This window comes from Diabrotica virgifera, chromosome 5 (genome assembly GCF_917563875.1).
Source record: "Diabrotica virgifera virgifera chromosome 5, PGI_DIABVI_V3a".
Taxonomy (NCBI): Eukaryota; Metazoa; Arthropoda; class Insecta; order Coleoptera; family Chrysomelidae; genus Diabrotica; species Diabrotica virgifera.
Genome location: NC_065447.1, coordinates 256,455,904 through 256,472,680, shown reverse-complemented (window position 1 = coordinate 256,472,680; position 16,777 = coordinate 256,455,904). Strand labels below are relative to the sequence as shown.

At 31.5% G+C, this 16,777-nt stretch overlaps 1 protein-coding gene across 3 annotated transcripts in view; it reads left to right on the top strand.

Moving 5' to 3' along the window:
* Positions 1-16,777, top strand: part of LOC114326133 (fatty acid hydroxylase domain-containing protein 2) — a 97,442-nt gene that overhangs the window by 22,724 nt on the left and 57,941 nt on the right. Inside the window, exon 1 of one of the 3 annotated variants that reach the window (XM_028274376.2) lies at positions 1,002-1,325. The exons of the other annotated variants lie outside the window; for them this stretch is intronic. Within the exon in view, the coding sequence (XP_028130177.1) occupies positions 1,274-1,325 (52 nt within the window). The 5' untranslated portion in view covers positions 1,002-1,273. Of the gene's footprint in view, positions 1-1,001; positions 1,326-16,777 lie in introns of those variants that run through there. 3 annotated transcript variants of the gene reach the window in all.

Sequence of the window (16,777 nt, the reverse complement as noted above, 5' to 3'; positions counted from 1 at the left end):
ACAATTAGACTAGAATCGGGTAAAACCATAGACGAAGAAACACAAAAAGTTCTAAATTCAGACACTCACAATTTAGGTTCCTGTTCACAAAGCGTTAAAATTGCAGAACATTTTCTTGCATTTGTGCCTGTACTGGCACAGTGGTTGTAAACCACTGGCTTGGGATTACAGAAGTTATTTTGCAAAAACTGAATGAACTGGGAATACGTTTGGAAGATATGAGAAAGCAAGGGTATGATAATGGGGCAAACATGAAAGGGAAGAACTTAGGAGTTCAAAACAGAATTTTGAAAATGAATGCTAGTGACAAAAATTGACAACTTTTGCAACATCTATTCATCGTTGAAATCATATTATTAGCCTGACATTGAAACCTTCGTGGTTTCAATGAAACTACAAACTACGAAACTAGATGGAAAAGTAGAATTGATGCAATTACCCCCATCAGATACCAAATTGAAGAAATCTACGATGCTCTTGTAGAAATCACCGTCAATAAAAACAACAATAAAACAGTTGCTCATGAGGCAAGCTGTTTGGCAAATCAAATCCGTAATTTTATTTTTCTTTGGGGGGGGGGGGGGTGGTTGCCGATCTTGCCCAGGGCGGCAAAATCTAAAGCCGGGCCTGGGCACAAGATCGAAATAGATGGAAAATTATGGGAAATCTTCCAAGAGTGGACAATCGAAGATTGAATGATGACATTTCATATCTGAAAGGTTTTTCTACAGCGTACAGATTCTTGGTAAATTGATATTTTCCATTTCCCCCATATAAGGGGGTTATTCCCTTGGGAAGACCCGGGGTAGGTGTGGCAAACATTTTTGCATTTTGTGGGGTCGACTGGACTATATCTATTTACTTTAATTTTGATCTGTTTTTGCGGTTTTTACATATTTACATAGGTAATATTATTCATTAAAAATCATACTTTGATTGATTCATCCTCTCGAGTAGACCTAATTGAACTACTTATTCGCTAATTCGCTCTCCACACTTATGTACGTGTATATCAGTCAATTTTCTCATTTACCGTTACATTATCTTCGGCATTGAGAACAACCAAAGTTCTTTACAACTACATACAACAATATGCAACCACAACCAGCTGTCTCGCGTTGTTTATATTTTTATTCCAGTCGGTTCGTAAGTTCGTATCAACTCGATTGACAATACTTAAACAATATTCGCGTATCGGGGATTTTAAATTGCGCGTATAGATAATAAACGAAAACAAAACAGTTGTGTAGTTCTTTAGTGAAAGTTCACAAAAATGCATAAGAAAACCACACACCATAGACGGAAGAAAAATTACAAAGGAAAACGTATGTAAAGTTTAAAGTTGTATATTTATACGGAAGTGATCAATTTTTCTATTAACATCTCGATTAAATAAATATATTTATTATAATAATAAAATTTAACATATAGACCAGGACGGATATGTTTTGAGGTGGATGTGAGAGGTGGCATTCGGATTTTTGCAGATAAATTTGGGTGACAACTTCAATAATTATAATTGACTTATGCTCCTTCTCAAATATGCCGGGAACATTAATAAAAAAATTTAAATATTTAAAAATTTCGAAAAATATCGATTTTTTTCTACTTTCATTGCATATAACTTTAAAACGATTCATTTTGGAACAAAGTCGTAGGGAAAGAAAATAAAGATAATTGAATTTTGTATAATATACGACTGGTTTAAAATGTCTTAAATTATTACCCTTCCTGCAAAATAGCAATAAATAGAAAACAAGGGGGCAAAAAAGACTGTTTTTATTCAATGTTTTTCAACCACTTTGGTCGCACTTAGAACCTTCATAATTGACATAGAAAATTCTTACAGCATACTTAAACCGTCCACCAAATTTCATTAAAATTGACCTAATAGATTTTGCATAATAATTTTGCAATCTAAATTTTTTTAAAAAAGTTCAAATGTTTTAAAAACTTTTTGAAGAAAAAGTAGACCATTTAGAAGTTTGTTAATTTTTTTTACATACAAAGAGGTTCTCCTATCTAATACACTTTACAGAATTAAAATCGGATTATTTCAGCGGCCTCAGCACTGTTTTAAAGATATAAACAATATTTTGGCTTATAAACAAATACAGTGAGGACGTTTGAGTTGGAATAAATTCATTTTCTTGAGAATGGGAGACTCTGGAGATAAATCCCGAAACAGATCGATTTTTATTTTTAAATTATAATTTTTTGGCATAAATATCATACTAGTGACGTCATCCATCTGGGTGTGATGACGTAATCTAAATATTGGAACTAATTTAATCCAAAAAATTTTTTAGTTCAAGCCCTGTATAAATAGTTATGTTAATGTTTATATTAGTGAATATGAAATTGAATAACCTTTCGATTGAGCTTTCGATTTGGATTAAAAATTTTTTTTGAATTAAAATAATTCCAATATTTAGATTACATCATCACGCCCAGATGGATGACGTCACTAGTATGATATATATACCAAAAAATTAGAATTACAAAATAAAAATCGACCTGTTTCGGGATTTATCTCCAGAGACGCCTATTCTCGAGAAAATGAATTTATGCCAACTCAAACGTTCTCACTGATTTGTTTATAAGCCAAAAAATTGTTTATATTGTCCTTTTCATGATCATTTTTCAGTGCGTAACAAATGATAGGAAAAAGGGTAAGTCCGTGATAATACACATTTATGACATTTATTCTAACATGACATTTTAGTTAAATCTGACAGTTGTCACATTTTATTTTCAATTTGGAATAAAAACAAATCAAATGTGTTTCTTGCATTTATAAAATGGTATTTTCTTTGATTTGTATAGTCTTATAAATTATACAGATTATATTTGTAATATTATTATCTAATTAAAAAAAATAATTTTTTTATTATGGCGCCATCTATCGACAACTAGAATAACTAGAAGAAATGTTATAAAAATGTCACCGACGAAATGTAATCACCGACGTGCCTTTTTTTCTGTCACATACAATTTAATGCGTTAGAAAGAAATCGAAAAACTGTGACGCACTGAAAGATGATCATGAGAAATACTGTATCTTTAAAACAGTGCTGAGGCCGCTTAAATAATCCGATTTCAATTCTGTAAAGTGTATTAGATAGGTAAAGAACTTCTTTATATGTAAAAAAATTAGCAAACTTCTAAATAGTCTACTTTTTCTTCAGAAAGTTTTTAAAAAATTTGAACTATTTTTTTAAATTAGATGGCAAAATTATTCTGTAAAATCTATCAGGTCGATTTTAATGAAATTTGGTGAACGATTTAAGAATGTTGTAAGGGTTTTATAAGCGAATTACGAAAGTATTAAGTGCAACCAAAGTGGTAGAAAAACAATGGAATAAAAACAGGCTTACTTTGCCCCCTTATTTTGTATTTATTGCTATTTTGCAGAAAGAGTAATAATTCAAGACATTTTTAACCAGTCGTTTATCATACAAAATTTAATTATCTTTATTTTATTTCCCTACGACTTTTTTCCAAAATGAATCGTTTTAAAGTTATAAGCAAAGAAAGTAGAAAAAAATCGATGTTTTTCGAAATTTTTAAAAACTTTAATTTTTTTATTAATGTTCCGGGCATATTTGAGGCATAAGTCAATTATTATTGTTGAAGTTGTTACCTAACTTTATCTGCAAAAATCCGAATGCCACCTCGCACATCCAAAAATAGACCTTTTTTCACAGATCTGCCCTGGTCTAATAGTTTTTAGTACATTATTATGGCTTTGGATTGAACGTAGATTGAACAAAAAGGTAGGTCATAAATTAAATCACATATTCTAGAATCATGAATAGTTCGATTGAACCCAAGTTACCTTAGTACAAATACAAATGTGCACATAAAAAAGGTTACAGCCCTTTGGTCCCTAAAATCGTACAGTTTTCGATATATTGGAAAAAATCGATTTTCATTTTTGACTTCAAAGTAAAGGGCTGCAACTTTTTTTATGTGCACATTTGTACTAAAGTAAGTTAGATTCAATCGAACTATTTTTGGTCCCAGAATACATATTACATATTATATGATTGAATATGATCTGCCTTTTTGTTACACCCTGTATAGTTCAGTCAAATAACATGATTTCAATACACGTAAAGCATTTTGTATTAGGTTTCAAATTGGGATCTTTTCCAAATCAAAGTTTAGGTGAAAAAATGTTTTATGTTTATTAAAAACTAAATTGTTTATTAAAAAGTTGACGTGTTCAATTTAAAAAATGCGGTTGTTATTGCTACATTTCAGGTCTCTATAAAGGACTATAATTTTTTCGTTTAGACTAAAGGGTACCCCCCGCCCCCCATTAAGATAGGTTCACCTATCTCAAAATCGCCCAACCCTCATAATTCCATTTTTTATACACGCATAGTTTGCGCTCTTACAAAACTTGTATTTTTTTTTTCGAAAAAAACCGTGTAACTTTTTTTTGAGATGGTTACATGTTTAATTTTTTTTTTATTTTGTGTATTTTATCCACAAATGTATTTCTGTTTTTTTTAGACTTTTATATAAAGGTACGCCTCCTCTAAAAACCCGAAACACTTCGTTTTTAGGGATTTTTGGGTATTTTTCCTATTTTATAGACTTCAAAATAGATAAAACCAAGGTTTCTTTATAGATTATATATAATTTTAAATAAATGAGTCCTTTAGGACATTGAAAAATTGGTTAAAACACCTTTACACCCCGAAAAAAACATATTTTTTCGAAGTTTTTAAGCGTTTTGAGAAAACATTGTTTTCTGGAGGTTTAAAGGTATTTCACAGAATTTTTCAATGTTCTAACGGACTCATTTACTTTAAATTATATATATATATATAACCTATAAAAAACCTTGACTTGATCTATTTTGAAGTCTATAAATGAAAAAAATACCCAAAAACCGCTAAAATACCAATTTTTCAGGTTTTTGGAGGTAAACCTTACGGTAGCTTACGGAAAAATTTGGACAAAAACAGAAATAGATTTTTTAATAAAATACATAAAATAAAAAATAGACCTGTAGCCATCTCATAAAAATTTACACGTTTTTTCGAAAAAAAAAGTTGTACGTTGAGTGTAGGTACGGGTCTATAAAAAAATAGACGAGTTTTGTATAAACAAACTACACGTGTGGATTTTTTGAAATTTTTAAATTGATTGCAGGCCTCAGAAAAAAAATACGTTTTTGGGGGAAAGGGGAGGGGCGGTGGGCTATAATTGCGCTGGGTGTTCGTATTTCACCGCAGAAAAAAACATAAAAAAATTTATTTCTGCGAGTCCGGGTATTTTGCCCACCTTAACCAGGGGTACTCCTTTATCCCTTCATCGTTTGTGTTCCATCATCCGTGGTATAGATCTAATTTAGCACCCTAAGACTATTTTTTACAACTCAATGATAAAAATTCTTTTATATTGTACCTACTCGTATATCAATTTTATAACCAAATTACTAGCTAGACAATGTCAACAAACTTTTTATTGCGTCAATTACTAATAACAAAATTAATTGATCAAATTTGCGCATTTAATATACATACGATGTATGGTTGAAGAAAAACAATTCAAAAAGTTTTCGTTTCGATTAGTACATTATTTGTTTGATAACTATATACAGGGTAAACTTCACAACATTTAAACATTTTTTAGTTGTTTTCTTTGTTTCTCTGGTATGATCGTCACCATTGTTGTCATCATCAGCATTACACCATTTATTCACATAAACTTTGACCTGGTGTAATACTATTACTACAAAAATGTACGCAGTGGTTTTGTTTTGGGTACAGGAAATTGCTGATATTATACTGTTTGTACATTAAGAAATTGTAAGAGTTCTGCTTATATTTATAGCAGCTTATTATAAAAATATGGAAAAATGAAAAATACAAGAGCAATGTAACACTGCACTTATCTGCCCAATTCATAAGAAAGGTGATAAAACTTTGAAAATTACAGAGGAATCGCACTATTAGAAGTTGTATAGGTAATATAAACTATTGGCAAAAATTATAAGAAGTAGAATAAAAACCTACGAAACAGAGATAATAGGAGAATACCAAGCTGGTTTCAGACAGGGAAGAACAATAGCCGATCAAATTTTTATGCTAAAATTACTACAAAACAGCATTTATGAACAAAAAAGTTTACATATGCTTGCTATTCGTTTTAAACAGGCCTACAACTTCGTCTCACGAAACGGACTATACGAAGCAATGAGATCATTAGGAATACCAGAGTAACTGATACGATTAGGTAATTAAAATGACGCTAAATAATACAGTCATGATAGAAGGAAGTTTTTCAAGTCATAAAAATGTATACCATTTTCATTCAGTTGCAATGCAAAGGCAAAGCTGTCTTATTTTTCACTTGTACAGTAATTCCTACAGTAGGTTTGCTGTTCTCTGCCCCAAGTGAAAAACCTCCGAGAGTTGTCCTCGCACTGCAACTGACGTTATGGGGTAGGTGCCTAGCGACATCTGCTAAATGAAAGTCAAAATTTTTCAACCTAATAAGGTTTTAGCAGATGTCGCTAGGCACCTACTCCATAACGTCAGTTGCAGTGCGAGGACAACTCTCGGAGGTTTGTCACTTGGGGCAGAGAACAGCAAACCTACGCCTCTCTGATGATGTCTCCAATAATAGGCGAAAATCGTGATTTGGAGTGCTGGTTTGCGCTCTCTGTACTAAGTGAAAAATAAGACAGTTTTGCCTTCACATTGCAACTGAATAAAAATGGTATACATTTTTATTTTTCTATTAGTATTACTCCTATAGAGTAACTACCCTAATAACACAAAACATTCCATGAATGTTCCTAGAATGTACACACAGGACATTGAAAACATTCCTGGAATGTCCCCAAATGCACACGAATGTCCCTGGAAAGTCCCAGGAAAGTGCTGTGTCAGCATTTTAAATATTCTTAGAATGTTCTGTTGGAACATTCCATGAATGTCTACGAATGTTCTTTGGACGTTCACAGTCTATTTTTTAGACTGAATGTCTTGTTGGAACATTCCATGAATGTTTTTTGGACATTCACAGTATATTTTTAGACTGAATGTCTTGTTAGAACATTCCATGAATGTCTACGAACGTTCTTTGAACATTCACAGTATATTTTTTAGACATTCACTGAAATATATCGTCAGTAATGTGACCATACCTCCTATATGTTTTTTCATGAGGTTTGCAGGAGACGAAAAACATTTTTTAAGGTCACTTCCTGTTTTCGTACGTATTCTGACTTTTTTGTAGTAAATAGATAGTTGAATTTACTGCAAAACAAGTCAAAAAATATATGAAAACAGGAGGTGGCCGAAACAAGTTTTTAGTCTATCTTACAAATCTCTTGAAAAAAACAGATAGGAGGTATTGTCACATCACTGACGATATGTGGTCATACCAAATAATACATCCTTGATAAATATAAACATTTTTATTGCAAAAAATCTTTACATACATTTTTTAATGTAATTTACTGACATTCCTAAATATTATAAAAAAATGTGTCACATTTGCTTTGTAAACCTTTCTTTTGCTTTTCGTAGCCACATATTCCGTTTCCTTTCTGGTTTTTTGTAGACCACTTCTCTCAGCTGATTCTAAAAGAAAATAAAATAAAAGGTAATTTTTCTATCCTTTACAATTAACAATCAGAAGAAATATTATTTACAGGTAATAATACGCATAAATAATAATAATAAAAAAATAAATATTAAATAATATTTAAATAAATAATAAATAATATTTAATAAATAAAATAATAATAATGAACATTTTGTATTTTGACAACGACATCCGACGTGGAAGTAGAAACCTTAATAAAATTATTTTTTCAAGTAAATTGTGGCTTATTTCCTCATTAGAATAGTTAATTACAAAAAAGCCACAAAGAAATAGATTTTTCACAAACAAATAAGTATTTAGTATTCATTATATTTATTGTTTTTATTATTTACTTTAATGTCCTACTGGTACATTATTTGACAAATAATGACATTTCGAAGTCTGTTAAGTACGATATAACGCCCTTGGGCATTAAATTTAAATAACGACTTAGATACTGTCAAGTTGACAAATATCAACCTAAGTAAAACTATGGTTACCACAATTATGTTACTACTGTTACTGGTAAATGTACTTATTTAAAAACTAATCAATTCAAAATTCATTCAAATTTTTCGCATATAAAGAATAATTTAGTCAGACATTAAACGTTGAAGGCACCACAGGTATTATAATAATAACGCTATCGGTCAACGTATATAGGTCCATTTTCCGTTGGAATTGACCAAGCTATAGACGGGGTTGTGAAATGCAACTTTTAGAATTCCCTCTTGTCTTCACTGCAGCATCCATCTGGCTTGCAATTTTTAGAAGCCATGGAGGTGTCGCCAGGAAAATGGTCCTATAAGTTTTTCAATTAAATATCTTTTAGAAATATTTTTAATATTTTTATTAGGTTGAAAAACTTTGACTTTTTTCAAATCAGTTTAACGTCGATAGAGGATTAAAACAGAGAGAACTTCTGTCATCAGATTTATTCAACCTAGTAGGTACTTGAGGCCAGGAAGAAGAAGAACATCCTGATTAAAGAACCTCAGAACCTGGTTCAACACAACATCTGTGCAGCTTTTCCGCGTTGCTGCAGAAAACGTAAAGATTGCCATGATGATCGCCAACATTCATCACGTACCTGTAGCCACATCAAGAAGAAGTACTAATAGAAAAGATAATTATTAGAGGAGCCATTATTCAGACCCCTCCAGACAAGCGGCACGATTCTGAACAGAAGAAAACAGTGCATAGGTTTCGCAGATGACCTTTTTAAGATAACACATTTAAGAATAGAACTTTGAAAAATAGTCCGGCCCTGAAGGGCCTACCGAATGGCGTGTTTATTTCTGATCACAAGAAAATTGCAAATTTTGTTTAGAAAAAGTAATAGTTCATTTATAAATAGTTAAGTGACAATTTTAGTAGATACCAGTAAGTGAATTGATCGTAATATTTTTGTTTAATATAACGTAATAAACCAGTTTTGGTTAATTATTATTTAATAACACCAATAAAGTACGATATAAGGTACAATTCGTTCCAGTTTTGTTACTGTTTTAATTACCTGCTTAATTACTGGTCAGGTCCGTAATAGTTTTGAACACATGTCTCGTGTTAAAATTAAAAATGGAACCTAACATGCGGAGTCTCTCTGACTCTCAACATGTACAACAACTGCAGACAAATACCAATAAAACCTATTCATCAGCCACTTCTACACTTTCTCCGTCCAAGTTTCAAGCTATTGTCTTCAGTACAGAAAATACGAAGCTGAAAGATTACTTAATTCCGTTGGGCAATCTAATTCAACCAAAAAATATTATATTTTCGTCTCGATTATCGAACAATCGGATATGTATGTACCTTTCAAGGAAACAACTGGTGGACGAATTTATGCAAAAGTACGGACAAATAAAAATCGAGAATAATACTGTACAAGCTAGAAGACTGATTTCTCCAGCCGAACGTATCGTTTTATCAAACGTATGTTCCACTATACTACACAGTTTGTTAATTAATTATTTACAAAAATAGGACCTAATCTGCTCTCCCCAGTCACTTTTCTAAAAATCAGTTCCAATCTTCCTGAATACAATCATATTTTGAGCGTCAGAAGATAAATATACGTTAGTCCTCACAATATCTCCTTACCCGACTCATTTACTTTAGACTTCGATAATACAACACATCGAATTTTCTTATCTCAAGAAACTATGGCCTGTTATACCTGCAAGAAGTCTGTACACATCGCCACAAAATTTCCCGATAAAATGGAATCAATAGCAAGTTCAAGTAACAGTCAACCTATCTCGTCTTCCTCACCCTAAACTATGCCTCAACCTACAGCTACATTCCTATCTAACGAACAAATTCCTATCCAAGAAAGCTTAACAAATAATCTGAATAATCGTAATATAGAAGAAAATCAAGAAGTTAGCAACATGTCAAACAAAAGTCATAGAGTAAAACCCTTTACTGTACTTTCATCTAAACCTAAAGCCAAGAATATTAAAAGCAACGAGGAGCATGTAGCAACGAAATCATCAAAATCGTATAACCTTGAACCTGCCAAAAATTTTATCGAAAATCATTCACCCGCATTTGTCCTCAATTTTGACCAACTGAATCTTCTTATAAGCAGTATTAGTGGCGCGCAAAATCCTATTGATATAATTATTCAAGATTTTACTTCCGACCTAATGCGATTACACGATATATGTTAACTGAAATTTATACACAATTGGAAAGACAGATCATCCAAACGTTTTATCATCACTCTCGGAAAGAAAATCCTATGGCACTTGGGTAACGAGGTCTCTGAATCTGAGGGCGAGTCATCTCAGGGTAACCAGTAAACTTATATTTCCACATAATATTTAAAATGGATACCATCATTGGAATCGCAGGCAACGAAAAAGCTGACCAGCGCGCGAGTGAAATTGCTGTATGTGCCGATATAGAAAAAGATGAGTGTCGAAATACCGCGAGTGATATAAATGTTACTGTTAACCATTTGACAATATTGTAAAATTTCTAAAATTCATAGGAATATTTTATAAAATTTAACTTTGTATACGGTAGCCGCCGCTAATCACCATTAAGGTGGATGCGGCTGTATTTTCTAAATAAAAAAAAAACTTTGAAAAATGTTCACCACATTTGAAGAAAAAGCTCTAAAATATGGCCTGACTATAAATTAAGAAAAAAACAAGTATGTATATGAAAATGCGAGGGAAAATGCAGAAGAAAATAAATGAATCTCTCTAACAACGACGCATGAGAGAGAGAGAGAGAGAGAGAGAGAGAGAGAGAGAGAGAGAGAGAGAGAGAGAGAGAGAGAGAGAGAGAGAGAGAATGAGTATAAATTTGAAAAGGTAACAGAATTTGAATACCTTGGAGTAACAATGCCAAATGGAGGAGCCGAAGAAAGAGAAATAAATAAACGGTTGTTGAAGAGTAGCAAAGCAGTACCTAGAATCATTAAACACACTGTTGAAGGCAAAAAACGTGTACCTATATGACAACCAAGATTCTAACGTATAAAACAGTGAGACCAACGGTGTTGTATGCTTGTGAAACTTGGACAATGAATTAAAAAGAAGAAAAAAAGTCAGAGATTTGGAAGAGGAAAATCTTGGGAAAATTTTTTAGTGGTATAAACGAGGCTAACGGAGAGTGGCGCAGAACAAAATAGGAGCTAATGGAGATGTATAAGAGACCCAAAATAATACAGAAAATCAGGGCACAGCGGGTTAGATGGTTGGAACAACGTTTTACAAGGGAAGAAAACAAGAGGGAAGAGGGAAATGGTTTGATGCCATTTCGACTGGCATAGAAGAACAATAGTCCAGGAACCAAAGCTTTTCACCTCGCAATTTTTACAGAATGGATCAATTTGCTTGAAAATTTGTGAATAAGTAGTGGATAGTCCATGGATCAAAATCTATATGATGCTGACAGGCGCTTTTCCCATGGGGGTGGTTGCCACCCCATCTCGGGGGTGGAAATTTTTTATTATATATTAACCGCAAAAGTTAATAAAAACTTTCATTCTAAGCAAAAAATGTTCTATACATTTTTTTGGCAAAATTAATAGTTTTTGATTTATTCGCTATCGAAAGTGTTAATTTTATATCCAAAAAATTAATGTTTTCGATGGTACATATATGTATTCATTTACGATTCACTCATTTTTTGCCGTAGAACAAATTTTATCAAACCCAGTTCTTGGGAATTAAATTACCTACAATTTCATATTTAAACATTTTTTCGTATCCCTGATGCTAATCTTTCTATTCTGAAGAAAATGGCATTTTTTATCAAATTGCAAACATTCATTATTCGCTTTAAACTTCTGTTTTTTAAAAACTAATCATTCTAAGCCAGTCAAACTTCTAGAATCTATTAATAATACATAAATAAAGAAGAATAAATAAGGCCAGTGACTAAAAACACCGCTAACTTACATTATTATGCTTCCAATTGGATTTCTCCTTTTTTTTTTCAAAAAAATATATTGATTTTTTAACCGTAAATTTTTTATTTTTTATCTTGGAAAGTTCGTTAAAAAAGAATTTTGTAGGTTTTTACAAGATCTATAAGGCTATTAATATTAAATCCTTTAAAATTCTCAGTCACAAAAAGAGGTGGCATTGAAAGGGTTGGTAAAGGTGGTTTTTGCATGATAATACAAGTTTTAATTGTCAATAGCTCATTCAATTTTTGACGTAAAAAAATTTTTGCAAACCAAGTTCTTGGGAATTTAATAAGCTACAATTTCATATTTAAATATTTTTTCGTATATCTAATGCTAATCTTTCTATTCTGAAGAAGAGCATTTTTTTACCAAACTACAAAAACTCGTTATTCGCTTTTAACTCCATTTTTTTAAAAACTAATCATTCTAAGCTGATCAAACTTCTAGAACCTATTAACAATACATAAATCAAGAAAATCAAATCAGGTCAATGACACATTTTTATGAGGGTGGTGATTAGGGGGTTGTTTACGATCACTTTTTTGCTGAAAAAAATAGGGACTGACATTCTTTTCACTATAAGTCACCTAGTTTTTAGCTAGAGATTTTTTTTATTTCTGGAGATACATATTTTTAAATACTTTAAATTAGTTTCAACAAGTTATCCCTGAAAAATGCATAGTTTTCCCGTCCTTTGGCTTTGAAACTACAATATTTAGCATTTGACGAAGAAGAGCCAACATATAATAAGTTATAACTCGATTACTATTTAGGCTATTGATTATGTTCAAAATAAGAGAACTAAAAGGAACTACAACGTTAACGGGATTTTATTATCTCATAAGGTCAATGGATCTCTGTATTTGAAAAAACCGCGGAGTGCTACCATTTAGATGGGTGCGTTTTGAGAAAGGAGTGAATTAGTCCCTAGGCACAGGGTGAATTAGGGTGAGTACTATGCACTTTTGATACAAACACGTCTACAGGAAAATTGTTTCAGGTTGTATTTGCTATCAAAATATCATATTTTAAGGTCAAAAATATTTTTTTTACAAAAATATATTCAAAAGAAAAACAAGAAAAAAAACACGAAAGAAAGCAATTTTGTTTTTTGACCCATAACTTTTTTCCACAGGGATATAGGTATAGGCATTGCTTCAGCGAAAAATAACTTCCATCCTTCCTAACTAAAATAAAGTTTGGTAAAAGTCTCTGGATTTATAGTTTCCGAAATAGGATTTTTTAAAGTTCGCCGCTCACAGCATTTTTGGGCCATTTTCCCCATTATTTCGCAAAACATTGTTCTGTAATGTTTTCTACGCATTTCTAGGTATATGCAATGTACATTTAGTAAAAATAGAAGTCAATTACCTTTAAAATGGTCTATTGTATAAGGTTGTATGGCTCTTTTTAAGCAGGTTATGCTTTTGTAAGGTTTTATACTTTTAATGATTTTTGATATTTTTAATGTTTATTTTTTAAATTTCTCATTATGACTTCTTTCTTGTACATTTAGGTATATACATTGTGAAATAAAAAAAAGATTATTTTTTTTTACTTTAAAATGGTGTATTGAAAGAAATTATAGGACTATTTTTAAACAAGATATCCGTAGGATATCCAAGGGTATCCGTAATTTGAGAAAAAATTTAAATTTTTTTTATTTTTTGCAATTACTTGTAGAAGAATATAATTGCACATTATAACATAGTTTTTAATTCCGAATATCTTTTCTTAATAACACTTTTCGATATTGTGAAGTAAAAGGTACTTTACTCTTGAGCGAAATTTCACATTTTTTAACATACCGCTTACACTATTGATAACATTTGATATCTGATGATTGGATCTTAGGTTTTAGACTATGGAGAGCATTTTGTAAAGAATAATTTTTTTCGTATAGTTAATAATAAAAAAGTTTTCCATATGGTTCCAACTTAGTGGGACCTGGGACCTATTGCATGTGTATATGTCACATTTTGAATAAGCATATCTTATTTAAAAATCGTCCTAGAATTTTTTACAATACACCATTTTAAAGTAAAGAACATAAGCTTTCCTTTTTATTGTACAATTTATATACCTAAATATACATTAAAAAAAGTTATAATCAGAAATTTAAAAATAATCGTAAAATATATCAAAAATCATTAAAACTATAAAACTTTGAACAACCATCTTGCTTAAAAATAGTCATACAGCCTTTTACAATAGACCATTTTAAAGATAATTGACTTTCATTCCTATTAAATGTAAGATTGCATATACATAAATCTACGTAGAAAAACGTTACAGAGCAATGTTTGAGAAATAACAAGGAAAATGGGCCAAAATTGCTGTGAGTGGCGAAATTTAGAAAATCATATTTTGGAAACTGTAATTCACAGAGCCTTCTACCAAACGTCGTGTTAAAGAGGAAGTATGAAAGATTTTTTTCTGTGAAGCAATGCCTATACCTATATCCCTGTGGAAAAAAGTTATGGGGCAAAAAACAATATTGCTATCTTTCGTGTTTTTCTCTTGCTTTTCTTTTGAATATATTTTTGTAAAAAAAAATATTTTTGACTTTAAAATTTGATGTTTCTATAGTAAATTTAATCTGGAACAATTTTCCTGTAGACATGTTTGTACCAAAAGAGCATATAACTCACCCTAATTCGCCCTGTGCCTAGGGACTAATTTACCCCTTTCTTAAAAAGGCACCCCTTTAAATGGTAGCACTCCGCGGATTTTTCATATTTAGAGGTCCATTGACTATATGAAATAATAAAACCCCGTTAACGTTGTAGTTCCTTTCTAAAATACATAATCAATAGCCTAATTGGTCTTAAAGAAAATAAAAAAAAAACGGTTTTGTTTATTGTTTCAAAAGGTACATTTTTGTTAAGTAAAGTTGTTTTGATAAAACAAAAACTTTTTGAGTTATAAGCAGAAAACTGATTAAATTGATTTTTTCGATATACATAAAACTAACACTTTCGATAGCGAATAAATCGAAAACTATTAATTTTTAAAAAAAAATATATAGAACGTTTTTTGCTTATAATGAATGTTTTTACCAACTCTTGCGGTCAAAATATAATAAAAATTTCCAGCCCCGAGATGGGGTTGGCAAGCACCTCCATGGTAAAAGCGCCTTTCGGCATCATATAGATTTTAATCCCTGGACTATCCACTACTTATTGTCAAATTTTCAAACAAATCGATAAATTCTGCTAAAATTACGAGATTTTGTTCTATTTTAAGCTTCATTACTTGGACTACAAGTGAAGGACCGGAAAAAGTGGAAAAATCTAGTTAGTCAAGACTATCGACATCGGCGCTGTTGTAGATAAGATAACTATTGCCATGATGATCGTCAACATTCGTCACTGATAGGTACCTACATCAAGAAGAAGATTATATTTTTATGTACCTATCTGGCCTGCCTTTGGATCTAAAAAATCCGAAAGGTTGTGGGTTCGAATATCACCAGGGTCAGAAATTTTTCATTTATTATAAATTAATAAATGAATATAGTTTCTGTCCTTGTGGGATCGGTACTCACCGGAGGGACCTCAGACGTTCGGATACAATTAGCGTCTCTTTGCAAAGACAATGACGTCGACTTTGCTAAGTAACACGATATTTACTCAACACACACACTACACATGACACTAATACTCATGTTGTGACTGGCTGAATGACATGAAGTCCATGCCATTAAAAAATTTAAAAAAAATGTACCCATCTGAATAAATCGAAAAATCTTTATCTGTGCATTTATGTGAAAAATAATTAGCAAGCGTTTTTAAACTCTGTTGTTTTAATTTACCTAGAATCAACGATCAATTAAAATATTCAACCTTTGATATCACATTACATTAGCGACATATTCCTAATGCTTGTACAAACACAACTATATGAGTATGTTAATTGATTAAGCCACTTAAGTAAGTAAACAACAGTATTCTATACTAAAATCACAATAAAGATGTAGTGCAGCAGAAATAAACAAACCAAGATACGTTGAATGTTACGAGGAGCACTCCCTATAGGCCTTGGGCCCGCATATACAATTATTATTTATGACCACACCGTTGAAACTTTTTGTACTTGTTATTTGGGTGGAGTCGGACAAATTTTGAGCTTGGCGCATTATGGTAGTGGGGCGTTTGTCTGTCAAGCGGTGACGAAGTTGTCAATTTTATGCAAGAAAAAAATTTATTACCACATTGGTCATTCTATTTTAATCAATGGATTTTATCATATAAACAACGAAAACAATTTTGTCGGACAAAAATATTGGGGCATATGACGCGTCGGACACGCTAAATATGTCAAATTTATGAAAATAATAAATTTATTACCACATCGATAATTTTAACGGTATCTATCATAAAACCTTTTTACAATAATGTGGTAACCTTGTCGGACAATTTTCACGGGGCATATGCGCAGTCGGACGCGCCGAAGATGTCAATTTCCTGAAATTTTTTTATTTACAACCATTTTTCCGACAACATTAGTAGGTTATAAGTAATTATATTCTTAATCAAAAAATCAAAGTGTCGGACAAAAATATTGGGGCAACTCGACAGTCGGACAAAAAATTTAATTTTTATTAGTAAAGTATACTTTCAAATTATGCTGGGTTCGTGCATCCCTTATCTTTACAACCATTTTTCCGACAAAAGTAGTAGGTTACAAGTAATTATATTCTTAAACAAAAAATGTAATTGTCTGACAAAAATGTTG